We start from the raw sequence: 13974 nt of genomic DNA, 5'->3' as shown, positions 1-13974 counted from the left end.
GACCCGAAGACAATTTTCCATTGATGTGGATAATAAAGTTATTCTATTCTATTCAAACCTCGAGACTTAAAAGTCGAGCCATCACAGATGGCCACTTGAGGTTGGTACAGGATGTGACTTTCCATAGACTTCCTTTTTAAAATGTCCAAATTTAGAGCAGAAATAAACATGTTTACAGTAAAAAATAAGATTTTTCTCTCTCTTGCTGAATTCCCCCTTCAGGACAACTGAATGGAAGTGAATTTCAATATAACATCCATCTATCTATCCATTCCATTCTGCCACTCATCTGGGTCTGGGTCGTGGGGGTTGCAGTCTAGGTAGAGACTCCCAGCCTTCCCTCTCCCCAGCCACCTTTTCCACCTTATCTGGGAGACACTAAGTTGTTCCCAGGAAAGCTAAGAGATATAATCCCCCCAGCGTGTTGTAGGTTTGCCCCGGGACCTCCTCCCAGTAAGACATGCCCCAACCACCTCGTCCAGGAAATGTCCATGTGAAATACCCAGACCACCTCAACTGGCTCCCTTCAATGTGGAGAAGCATCGACTTTCTCTCAATTGACCAAGTTCCTTACACTATCTCAGTCTTCATAAAAGTGTGGTCCGGCTCTCTCTGGTGGTATGTGGGAAATCTCCAATTTTTTTTAAGATGAAATAATATACCATTGTGAAGGTATGCAAAGACGACACGAGAGTTCCCGAGGCTCTTCTGGGAGCCGGAGTCAACTCCCTGAGCATGAGTTCTCTATGAAGAGTAGCCTTTCCTTATCCCCAGCGGTCACGGCCGCTACAGAGCGCTGGCGGACTAGTTTCCCTCGGCCTTAAAACTGCAAAGGCACGCTGGTGCCACCATCCCAGCCACCATCGATGAGTCGTTGAGAATCGGTGGGGGCGCGGGAGATGCCATCGGTGAGTCAGGAACTATTGCTTGGATGCCGAACCTCCTAGTAGCCAGGAGAATGCGATCCGCTTCTTCTGCAAGTGAGTGGTAATCCTTCACAGCCAGCAGCGGGGAGTTGGCGAGGCCAGCTCGCACCGGCAACTGTCGGAGGAAGACGTGTGAAGAGGAATCTGCCGTCATCCGTTCCTAGCAAGGACGGTGTGCTCTCCATAAGCTTGAGTGCGGTACCATCATCCAGGCACGAGAGAGGGATTCTCGGGCAGCTCTGCATTTGAGAGGGAGTAGCACAACAGCAGCAGCGCCTTGAGAGCGGTGTATTTCCTTTGGGTGGGGGGATCCTGGAGGAGGGTCATCACACAGCAGGTGGACAGCGGATCCAGCGAGGCCACCACATGATGATATTTCGTGTCGACGGCTGAATTATCAGCGCCGGAGAAGCGCCCGATAAGACATCGTGAACGCTTCCTGGCCATCCGGTGAAACTGCTGGGAAGACAACGTTGGAGAAACGTTAACATTTTATTTGTACTGCATAATCTGCAGATTCTGACAGAAATCTGCAACTATCCTTTCATCAGGCCATCACTTAAAGACCGGATATCCCACCTGCTGTGAATGTTTTAATGCCGTACAGTTGTTATTATTATCACTTGAACCACTCCAGTGTGAGCTCACCACCTCTATATGACTTGTGCATTTAACTTAATGAGTAGCGTGGCCCACTTGATTGACAGGGTGGCTGCAGTTGTGAGCTGTAGCTTCGCTAATTTGAATCAATGAACAGGACTACAGACTGTGGTGCTGGTGAATTTGAATGCAATTATCTAGTAAATTAAAGGGCTTAAGCTTTCAAAACATTCCTTTTATAAAGTAAGTAAATCTCCTTTGTCAACATTAATAGCAGGTATCAGTCTCTGTGTCTCTTGCACCTTGCTAAACAAGTTTACTAAAGTTAGCAGAAACGTAGCGCTCCACCATTTCATCTAAATTTCATGGTGACAGCCAGTATGCTTGATGGGAGGCCTCAACACAGTAGTCCACAAACCGCTGGGGGACGTCACAGCGGCTACATCCAACTTTTATATGAAGCCTGTGATCAAATCCACATGATTGTCAGTGACAGTTTACAAGGCTATATGACTTCATAAAGATATTTTTCTTTCAGTGTATTTTCCTTTGGCCTTTTACATGTTGTTCTGAAGATTTTTACGATACTTTCCACTGCTGTATTCCCTCCATAATGACATACAGTTTTTGGCCTCAGTGATCCAAGTCTGTGCTTTCAGTCCTCGTAAAGATATAGGAGGTGGTTCTTCTTGCCTGTGAACTCTACTACCGCTGACTAGTGGCTAGGCAGTTTAGTCCATTTTTTTTCTGCCATCTTCACCTGAACCAGCGAGGTAGCTGAATGAAAGAGAGAAGAGAGAGATGTGTTAAGACTCCACACGGTTAATTACAGGCATAGCAGAGCTGCTCTCTACATTTATAATTACCCCATACCTCTGTCTTTCCCAGTTCTCTTTGTGTGGTTTATCTCTCAGCTTTGTCCCCTCTAATGACACATCAGCCCTGAAATGAGCTATAAAACTTGTCAACTGCTTTTTAACACTGTTTTCTTCTCTAACGTGGATCTTTTCCCAGCAGAGAGGGGAAGCGTTTCAGGTAATAACAGGTTCAGACTTCGGCTCCTCCATTCACGGATGCAGATTTTTGAGGATCGAGTATCGAACCCGAAGACACTCTGTGTTTATTAAGCTCCCCAATAATAAAAGTATTCTTCTAGTGTGGCTGCGCTACACAGGGTGTTCTCGGTACAGATGATAAAACAGTTCATTGCGATAATAAATTAATTGCAAAGAAGGCAGTTCTAGGAATGGGAAATGTTGCCGGTGCGTTTGCCATTTGAATGTCAGGTAGTGCAGGTGTGATGCAGATTAGCTCAGAGAAATTGTCAACTGAATATTGACCTTTAGTCTGAAAACGGATTGGTGGGGCACAAAAACATTGCTTTATCTGCGTGCATAAATTTACTTGTGGCCCACAAGTTAACTCTGTAGCTGCCACAACAACAGCTTGGCTTTCTCCATAGAGTCTTATTTGTGTCAGCAGCTCTTCATCTGGTGGTGTGAGGGATGATTGATTGTAAAGGAGGTTGTTGCTGCTGCTGCTGTGTTGAGATGCAGGGACTTTTGGCAGCATCTGATTATTTCAGTTATTACATTTGGCTCAGTATTGTGGTGTATACATCTACACTCTACACAAACTGGAAAAACATTTATTAACATTAAAATGAAAGATTTCTTAAGTTGTCATCGCCACACCCCTCTTGCAGCATATTCCATTGCACGTGAAATTCACCCTCCAGGTTTTTTTTACCTTTAAGGTTTACCTGGAAGGATGAAACTTAGCCGAGTCTTGAAACTGCAGATTTCCCATTGTTTTTCTAGTGAAAGGAGTCTGCACATGTCCAGCCACAAGAGGAAAAAGGCTTATCAGCCAGAATACTTGAATGTGCAGGATGCAGGGGGGGAAAAAAGTCAGCGTGGCCGCGCATACATCAACCCAATGCCAGGTGATGGATAAGCAAAAGATTAACCTCACACAGGATTGTGCTTGTATTGGGTGAGAGCTGCATCGAAGGCTCCAGGTGTGTTGGAGGTAAGCAAGTGGAAAACAAACCAACCCCCCAAAAATAGAGTCGCTCTTCCAGCTGAATGCAAAACTGAAGCCAAATGTAGACAAATATGAAGTAAAACCCAACACAGTATAGCAGAATAAAGAGAAAACCACATATTGGCTGCACTGTTGAGCTAATGCAGCTACTAGAACTAATTTTAGATGCATAATGCTTCAATTATGGACCTTTCTCTGCTTTTTCTCTGTCCCTCTCTCTACATCACTCCCATTATGACCGCAATTAGGAAACTTTTCTCGATTTGTTTTTGAATAGGGTGGTTTTAAATGTGACCTATATTCCCTAATGGAGCAGTATTATAGGGGCAGTGTCGAGGTTACTTAAACGGATATTTTGATGGCATTTAGTGCAACAGGGCTTCTCTTGTCACGATGCATATGCTATTCCTGCATGTGTGTATGAATGGGCGAGTATGCACATGTGAAAGAGGATCACTGAGTGTATGCTAGACTGATACTAAGATATGAGCTAATATCTGGTCATTTTGGATTACTGTATACATGAGTTATATTCAAAAGGGAAAATGATGAGATGACTGCACCTTCTGCATTGTATTTCACCACTGAGTTAGGTTCACACTAGAGGGTGTTTTGGACCATCCATGTCAAAAGAGCAACCGCCAGGCCCTGCTAAACACAGTCCTTTACCGCAGGAGGTCTGCAGTGAAAGACTTTGCACCTCGGGAAAACTGCACAAAAGCCACAGGGAGGACGACGGGTGGCCAAGACCCCGCAGGTTCACTGCTACAGAAACCTTGACTTTACTTCTTGTTCATAGATGTTTTTGACCTGAGGCTTGGCTTATGCTGTCTTGGCTTCAACTGCACTAAGCAGCGACTGCGTTTTTATTGGAATTTGCATGACTATAAACAGAAGGAGTTTGCTGAGTTTATAATAGGCAGCACAGTCATGTAGTGGTTAGCACTGTCTCCCTGTAGCTAGAAGGTTCTGGGTTCATGTCTGCCTTTCTGGCAACCTGTCCAGGGTTTACCCAGTCGTTTGCCTTAGGATAGGGCAAACCCAGAGGTGGATAGGTAGTAAAGGAAGTGAAAGTATGGATGAATTCAAAACACAAGATTAAAAGAGAGCGACATTGAGAATGTGAATATGGAACAGAAAGCTTTTTATTTGATGGAGCCACCGTCCTGGACAAACTGCGCTGTTGTTTGCACGCTGATTTGGAACCAACTAAACTTTTCATATCATAGCGTGAGCTATATATCATTCGGGTTCTTGCGTATGTACACACTTCTTTTTTGCCTGGAGGTTCAGTGAGCCTTGAGGTTCAGGTACAAAAATTGATCTGGTTCATGGACTTCCTTTTATCTTTTTTTTTTTTTACTCCAGCGGACCATGACTCACACATGCGTAGGTGGGTTTAAAAGATGCATGTGTTGATATAGGACAGAAATACATATAATTACAGTTGCCGTTGTGTGCAGGACTATTTCCTGGCTTACTGTCAAGGCCACCCGGAGCACCTCAGTGTAGCAGAGATCTTTAAAATTTTCATTTGCACCTGTACATCTGCTGCATGTCTGCTGAACCTCCAAATCCCGAACCTTCCTCCCTACTTCCAAACCTAACTGTCCCCCTGTGAAAAAAGTAACTTCCCTCATTGTTAAATCATAAATTAACAGTTATTAACCACATTTTTCTTAGAAACTTGAGTTTAATGTCACCAGTCACACTCCGTCCTGATTGCTGCCAGTCCTCTTGAGTCACGAAATCATTTAAATACAACATGTCTGATAAAGTGAAATAGGCTTGATCTAAAGAAACAGATAAGAAACAAAGTTATTGACATCTATCATTCTGAAAAGGCTTATAAAGTAATTTCTATGGCTTTGGGACTCCAGTGAACCACAGTGACAGCCATTATCCACAAATGGAGAATACCTGGATCAGTGGTGAACCTTCCCAGGAGATGACTGCTTAACAAAATGACTTCAAGAGTGCATCGACGACTCATCCAGGAGCTCACAAAAGAACCCAGAACAAGATCTAAGGAACTGCAGGTCTCACTTGCATCAGTTAAGGTCAAAGTTCATGATTCATCTTGAAAAAAATCCTGATCGTCTGAGAGACTATTCTGATGATTCAAAAGTTGGACTTTTTGAAAGGTTTGAGTCCCGTAACGTCTGCATAAAACTAACACAGCATTTCATAAAAGGAACACCATAACAACAGTTAAACATGGTGGTGGTAGTGTGATCGTCTGCAGCTGCTTTGCTGCTTCCGGATGACTTGCTGTAATTGATGCAACCACGAATTCTGCGCTTTACCAGAAAATCCTGAAGGAGGATGTCCGTTCATCAGTACATACCCCGAAGTTCAAATACACTTGGTCAAAAGAGCTTGCAAAGAAAAGCGTCTGGACTTCTTTAAGTTGCTTGAAGACGTTTCACCTCTCATCCGAGAAGCTTCTTCAGTTCTAAGGTCAAATGGTGGAGAGTCCCAGATATAAACCTAGTGGGAGTGACCCCCCACAGAGGGACAAAAGGACCCCCTGATGATCCTCTAATCGCCTGAGCCAAGGTGTGAAACTGGGTGTGGGTCCCAATCAGCCAGAGTTTCGGGTGAGTTCATTGTGAAACCTGGCCCCCACCTTATCATGCAAATTCCTGAGGTCAGATGGCCCAGGATGTGAGTGGGCGTTAAGGCGTCTGGGAAGGGATCTCAAAACTGGATTATAGATGGCAGAGAGTTGGTGTCGTAAACCCCCGCCTCTGTTCAAAGATGGTCGCTCACAGTGGACATAGATGACTTCTTTCACTCCTCTTTCAAACCATCTGTCCTCTCTGTCCAAAATGTGAACATTGGCATCCTCGAAAGAGTGACCTTTATCCTTAACCCTTGTGTGGTGTTCGTATTTTTGTTACTCAGCCAGTGTTCATGGGTCTGGTGGACCCGCTAGAGTTTTGGCTTTCCAAATTAACACTATCAAACAATTTTATGTTAAATTACTCAACAGATGTTTACTTCATCCCAATTACAAGACATATGAACAGCAAACATGGTTAATTTTTTCCCTTTACCTTTGTTAGATCACATTTATGAATTAATGTGCTTCTCGTTTTTCTTTTATATAAAATGTTATAAATAAATCAGTTATAATCAAGTGGAGTGAGTGGAAAGACACAACACATTTACACGTGAAAAAATAATTAATTGTTTAATTTTTCTTTTGAAAAAAACTGAACACGGGTCTCACAGACCCGAACACCATACAAGGGTTAAGATGCAGATGGACTGCTGAGTCTTGTCTGGGAAGGGATCTCAAAACTGGATTATAGATGGCAGAGAGTTGGTGTCGTAAAGCCCCGCCTCTGTTCAAAGATGGTCGCTCACAGTGGACATAGATGGCTTCTTTCACTCCTCTTTCAAACCATCTGTCCTCTCTGTCCAAAATGTGAACATTGGCATCCTCGAAAGAGTGTCCTTTATCCTTAAGATGCAGATGGACTGCTGAGTCTTGTCCTGTGGAGGTGGCTCTTCTGTGTTGTGCCATGCGCTTGTGAAGTGGCTGTTTGGTCTCTCCAATGTAGAGGTCTGGGCATTCCTCGCTGCACTGTACAGCATACACCACATTGTTAAGTTTGTGTTTTGGCGTTTTGTCTTTCGGGTGAACCAGTTTTTGTCTGAGCGTGTTGCTGGGTCTGAAGTACACCGGGATGTCATGCTTGGAGAATGAACACACCCGAAACTCTGGCTGATTGGGACCCACACCCAGTTTCACACCTTGGCTCAGGCGATTAGAGGATCATCAGGGGGTCCTTTTGTCCCTCTGTGGGGGGTTACTCCCACTAGGTTTATATCTGGGACTCTCCACCATTTGACCTTAGAACTGAAGAAGCTTCTCGGATGAGAGGTGAAACGTCTTCAAGCAACTTAAAGAAGTCCAGACGCTTTTCTTTGCAAGCTCCTTTGACTACGATGACCTGGATGACTGAGAACCTTCACAGACATTCAAATACACTTCCACCCCCACTTTCAAATGCAGTCATGGTTATTAAGCGAGCTCTGCAGAGTTTTTTTTTTTTTAATGTTTTTTGATGGATACATTCAGCAACATTTGAATAAAGCCAATTAATAAAAGTCAGATATACTTTTGAAGAGGTTAAATCTGTTAAAAGTAAATTGCTCATGTGAGCTCTATCTGATAGTATTAATTCACAGGGGGAAAAAAATTCCCCCATAATAGACAGACACGGGAATCTAATCATAACAGGAATGCTTAGAAAGTAATGTTTACCTATCAAATTTAAAATGTGCTCTAAAACTTAGTGTTTATGTCAGCTCCGTTGGTAGCCCTCAGTCGGTTTCTTACAGTTCTTACAAGCCCTTTCCCTCCGTGCATATGATCCATTGTTAGTATTTGAAATATTGAGGTAAGCCTTGTATTTATTGTCCCAATCATGTCTTTATTGTTGCTCCTGGACTGATTTTATCTGTTGTGACACTTCTGGCAGTTCTGGGAGCCTCGCTTAAGCTAATTTCCAGGAATAAAACATGTAAATCAACTTTTGTGTTTCTTGCTAATTAAATCAAGTTATTTCTGTCACTGTGTCTGAAGAGCCTCCAAGCAGTGTGTTGATGGGTTTCCAACCAACCCATGTGTATGTGCGCATAGGCTTTGGTTCAGCTTTTCCCATGTTTTCTGAAGACCAGGGTGACTCATATCGTGTGTGTGTGTGTGTGCGTATTTATGTGTGCATAAACCAGTGAAATCAGAGCACCGTGCTGTCCCTTGCTTCCAGAACACCGTCTCTCTCTGCTCAGTGACTCATTCATCCAGACTAGAGGATTAATCTGTCAATGCTGTTTCCCATTGACTGACTCTTCGTGTCATCAACACAGCCTATGTTGTCTTGTTTCTGACACTGAGAGATAAGTCTGTCGTAGAACTGAAACTATAGGTCCATTATTTGATGAGTCGATTTGCAGAAAATGAAGTAATTTTCCAGCTATTTTCTTGTCCCAGCTTATCTAAGGTTGCCACTTTTGTCTTTTTTATATCACTGAAAGCTGGATGTTTTCAGATTTGCACTGTTGGTTGGAGAAAGAAAAGCATTTGAGCGCCATACCTTGAGCCCATCTTCCCTTGTCTTTATCCTTGTGCTTTTCATTGAACGTTGAATTGCATGAGGTTCATTGTACCAGAGTGGTTTTATAAAGTAACGTCAGCTAAATACTCCTTTGTCTGTGTCTGTTTCTGTATATGTTTTCCAGCCTTTCTCGGGTGACCAGATGGACGACTTCAGCAGTGAATTATTTAACAGTTTCTTCGACGACCATGTATTAGAGCGACCCCTACTGGCAGAAAGACCTTCATTTTTACACATTGACATGGACAGCAGCCCAGGTGAGCTCCTCTTGTTTTATTATGAGAGATAATCCAAATCCACCTGTCACACCCACCCACACACAGCTCCTTATGGCTGGGCTTTTTTTGCTCCGTATCATCCCTTTTAGTTGTTTAGTTCTCACTTGTTTTCCGTAATCACCAGTAATTCCAGGAGCACTGATTGATCCTTGGATCGAATACACATGGGTACAGCACCAGGTTGGACTTACGTATGCTGGTATGATGACAATAGCTATTGAACTGTAAGCTAAGGCCAGTTGCTGCAATTCATTTGCTGTGTGTTTCCATTCTTTGTACTCTTCTTTGGCGCAGTAATAACAGATGTCTGGAGCCGCGACTCAAGAGAGCACCGCAGTTCTTTTTTTGTTGGTCTTTGTTCATTGAGGGCAGCCCAGAACTGTACATTTACCTCTTTTTCACCAATGAAGCACCAATCCTGGTGCCTACTCTAGAACCAGTTTCATGCATTTTCACCAAATGACTGGCGCCAGGGCCAGAATTGCTGGGCACAAGTTAGAAAGTTGGAACCAGTCACATCTGTGGTTATGGGAAAAGCCACTGTAAGAAGTTCACCGTTCAAACCTGTCTAAAGGTCAGAACTAGCTCAACTGTGGCAACCATATCATTGCTTTAGCCAACCTTTGGGGAGAAAAGTCCCCAGTCTCATTACTTGGGTTGAATCAAAAGCCTTCTCTGACATCAGCGCTGGCTCCTTCTGTGCCCAAGAGTTCAAATTTCATGATATGAGAGCCAGCTTTTGTTGCCAAAGTCTGACTTCCAGAACTCCTGCCTGTGGAACGGAACAGATTAAACTCACTTGTTACTGGATCTTGTTTATCAGCTCAAAGTTATTGCAAAATAGGCGCTCACAGCCTGTGGAAGCTGTCATCAGCTCATCACTTGAGACAAATGAGTGTCACTGTTAGTCGTTGCCATAGTCACAAAGTCATTAGAATGATTAGAAGAAAGGACAAAAAGCAGGATGTTATGTTATTATCATGTCTCAAGAACGCCTGAGTCACTTTTACATTAAAGTCTTAACAGCACTCTCACTATGTATGGACATATGTATATGTACTACATGTGGATATGTACATAGCATCATGAATGTATACATTTATCCAGAAAATAGTACTTTTAGTACTCTGGAAAAGTTTATTCTAATGAGTTTGGTAGTCACTATTTGGCATGACCACCTTTATTCTGAACTCTTTTAGTCAGCTTTCCTTTAATTTCTTTAAGTAGTCTTCAGGAATAGTTCTCAAGGCTTGTTGAAGGACATTCAAACCTCTTCTTTGAACGTTGGCTGCCTTTTCCCTCTGTCCTCTGTCAAGATGTTCCCACACAGTTTCAGTAATGTTGAGGCCTGAGCTCTGGGGAGGTCAATCCATGACTGGTACTGTATGCTTTTACTGCATTGATAGTGTGTTTTGCATCATTGTCATACTGAACAATGAAGCTGTTCCTGATTAGTTGCTTTTCAGATGGTATTGCATTGTGAATCACAATCTGATGGTGCATTTCTGTGGTCATAATTGCATCAGTTTCGGCAGGAACTCCAGCACCACTGGTTGAAATTCAGCCCCAAACCATGATAGGGCCTCCACCGTGTTTTACAGATGACTGTAGACACTCACTGTTGTACCTCTCTCATAACCTCTTCCACATATCCTGACAATGATTCTAACCACATTTGAATTCATCACTCCATCAGACCTGTTGCCACTGATTTTCAGTCCAGTTCTTGTGTAATTTGGCATATGTCAGCCTTTTCTCCTCATTTCTCTTTCTTAAGAATGACTTCCTTGTTATCCTTCCACTGAGACAATTTGTAATGAGCCTTCGCTGAACAATAGCTGATCACCTAAAAGTTCAGTATCATCTCTCAGGTCCTGTGTCAGGTCTTTGCTGGATTTTTCCTGTTTCCTACGGACATGAGTTGCAGATACTGTTCATCCAAAGTGATTTTTTTTTTAGGTCTGCTTCTTCTTCTTTTGTTCTCAATTATTTCCTCAAGATTTTAAGGATACACTCAACTTCATGTTGAGATATGGCAAATTTTCAGCTAATACCTCTTTGGGAATCAGCTTGTTGGTGCAACAATACTTTTTTAATCCTGTGTTATTGTTGACATTCTTCATAGATTTAACTATGAAGAAATGGGAACAAATGATGTGTTTTTGTGACAGTCTCCTAGCAACAAAGTGCCTAAAGATACAATTTAAAATGGGTTCTTTGCTACATTTTTTTTTTATTTGTAGGATCAACACTGGTTCATCCTTTGAGTTGTTACATGGCTTAATAAACAAAACATTCCTGTGACAATAGTCATGACTGGACTGATAATAGGTCAAAAGGGAGCCAAAGGGAAATTGTTGAAAGACCTTGGAGAACTATCGCTCCTTGGAAGCAAACTATAAAGAAATGATAGGTAGCTCGAGACTTATGCACAGCACTGGGAGTAATTGTGAGAGTCTTAAATCTTGGACATCATGAAGTTCCCAGCAGATTTTTCTGTCTAATTAAAGAAAATCATGAATATTGAGGGGCAGCATTCATGAGGAACCCGTGCTCTCATGATCATCATCGATTAAGGCCTTAATGACAAGATATGTCTTAATAGCTATCACTGATGCAGCCAAGAGACCGGAAGAGCACTGCAGTGACACCGCTCATTCATGAGGTGTCGGGCACTGAACTGGCTTTGTGGCTTCCTTCTGTAATCGTGCTGTCATGTTATAACTCTGTATTTACATGACAGAGAGTGTGACTGAAATCTTTTTAAAAATTGGAACTGAAAACAATTGACTCAGAAGATGAGAAAGCTCTCAAATATGCACACACAGAGCTTGCACTGCTACATTTTCCATCCTTGTGAGACGGCCTTGTTAATCTCACAGATATTCAAGCAGAGCACAGCTACTCCTTGAGTGAAGACTCAGCCCCCCAGAGCCCAGCCCTGTCAGTCAAAATGGACCAAGACTCTGGTAAGTTTGATCTTTTCATTATTTCTTAGCCTTGGCTTCTTTTTAAACCGCTCAGAGCCAAGCAAAGCTCTCCTGCTGATGTTTAGTCTGGCTCTTTATCACGCTGGCTGTCCCCTGGTTATCTGGTTGGCTCAGGTTTCTGCCTGATATAACACATAGCAGGCAGCCTGACCCTCTCTGCTGCCTGTCAACTGTCGTGCACTTCGATTGGCTCAATCCTGTCATATATAATCAATGGCTTAACGATCCACTTGCACTTTGTGTGCAAGTTGAGGAGAAATGTTGCATATTCTGAGTCCTGCTTTCTTCACCTTCCTCTGTCTATTCCTGACTCATCTTCCTCATTATCCCTACCCTCCCTGTCTGCGTCTCTACCTGTCTCGCTCTCGCGCCGTCTGTCTGGGTGCTGTCTGTTCTCCGTTTGTCCCGGGGATCCTGCTGTATGAACCCAGTATGAGCAGCTTTCCTCCAGCTAAGCCCTGCCCACCTAACACACACAGACACACACACACACACACAGACACACGCATACACACACACAGACGCACACAACACTATGACAAGCGTATGGTTTTAAATCTGCAGCTTTAGCCGGAGCCAGCGGAAACTCTCTCTCTCTCTCTTCTGTCAGGTTATCTCTCTCGTTCTCTCTCCTTTTCTCTGTCTCTCTGATGCCTGTTTATCTTCTTTTGCTTCTCTGTCTCCTGTAATCCAATAAAATCCACTTCATTCGTATAAATATCAAATTATCTGCACTGCCAAAATGCCACAATTTCTTGAAAAAAAAAAGCACAATCCTTGATGGACAGATAATACTTTGCTCCTGAGAGAGAGAAAGAGAGAGGGACAAAGGATGAAGTCATATCAGGCTGAATAAATCAGTTTACAGTGACAGTCACTCCGGTCGGTCCAAACTTCAAACAAAATATGAATATCTGCACAGTGATTCAAACCCAAACAGGAAAATGGAAAAGAAATACAGCATTAAATATTTGATATTGCACAATTAAAAAAATTGCTTAGTTGTGATTTCATGGTACTTTGTGGATATTCTTTTCTTTATTTCTTCACTGTGCAGTTGGAGCACTATCAGTTCACATATGGTGCACACACACACACATTGACAAACCCACGTTGTATGCATTTGTTATTGGACATGTGCATGCATGCATTTTACAACCCGCATCTGCTGCATGGTGCCTTAATATTTCACTCTAGAGGCAGCGTTCGAAAGTTTTAAAGGGAAATGGTACAATATCGCTTAACCAACTGTGCCCTAACATGCCTTTTCCGCTTGTACACTGGCACAAAAATAAGACGCTGCAAGACTATGTTAATGTTGCTTTGCTTTTCTTTTAGGACGACAACATCTTGTCTTCTTCTCTGCTTTTGCATGAATGTTAAAAAGTTCTCCAAAGCGTCTCTGGCAAGCAAATGGCAAACCCAGCAATGTGTTATAAATAATCATAAAACGGATTTAGTCCCTGTTTTCCAGCATTTCCTTTTAACCTTAACGTGGTTATACTGGAGAGGATGACCAAAAGGGGTTTTACTGTGTGCAGCGGCGGTGAAAGAAAACTGTCTTGCATGCAGCTGGTTGTACATGTTGTCTCAGCGGTTTAAGAAGCTTTTAAGAAGTTTTTTTTTAGCATTAGCTACTATATTAGGCTCTGTTTTATGCACAGTGCTGTGCCTGTTGAATAAAGAGCTGCATGTCAGATTAGGCCACTTGTTGAATGCTCAATTTTCACTTCTAGATTTGACACTTTTCACAATGACAGATAAGTTGTGGCACTCCTGGACTATTAGCTGTCATATTGGCATGTAGCAGTGTTTTGACAAGACTGCTGCATCTGAGAAGTTCTGCGGTATCGCTGCATGAATGACTTTTCAGGGTTGGACTTCTGCGCACAGTTCCATTGCTGTGTGTTATTGCTTATGCAGTTTGGAGAAGGGGACTTTGATAATAATAATAAAAAAAATGCACATGTGGTCACAGCACATGTCTTGTGAGATTCCAGGCCAT

At 42.7% G+C, this 13974-nt stretch overlaps 1 protein-coding gene across 3 annotated transcripts in view; it reads left to right on the top strand.

Moving 5' to 3' along the window:
- The window catches only part of creb3l1 (cAMP responsive element binding protein 3-like 1), a 42236-nt gene that overhangs the window by 8443 nt on the left and 19819 nt on the right, over nt 1-13974 (top strand). For 2 of the 3 annotated variants that reach the window (XM_082524530.1, XM_082524528.1), the window contains exons 2-3: nt 8826-8958; nt 11862-11948. In XM_082524530.1, the coding sequence (XP_082380656.1) occupies nt 8844-8958; nt 11862-11948 (202 nt within the window). In that variant the 5' untranslated portion in view covers nt 8826-8843. The remainder of the gene's footprint in view (nt 1-8825; nt 8959-11861; nt 11949-13974) is intronic. The other variant, XM_082524529.1, reaches the window with a different exon arrangement.

This window comes from Aulonocara stuartgranti, assembly GCF_965226115.1.
Source record: "Aulonocara stuartgranti genome assembly, chromosome: 23".
Lineage (NCBI taxonomy): Eukaryota > Metazoa > Chordata > Actinopteri > Cichliformes > Cichlidae > Aulonocara > Aulonocara stuartgranti.
Note: the sequence above shows the minus strand (reverse complement) of the source record. Positions and strands in the feature narration are given on the sequence as shown.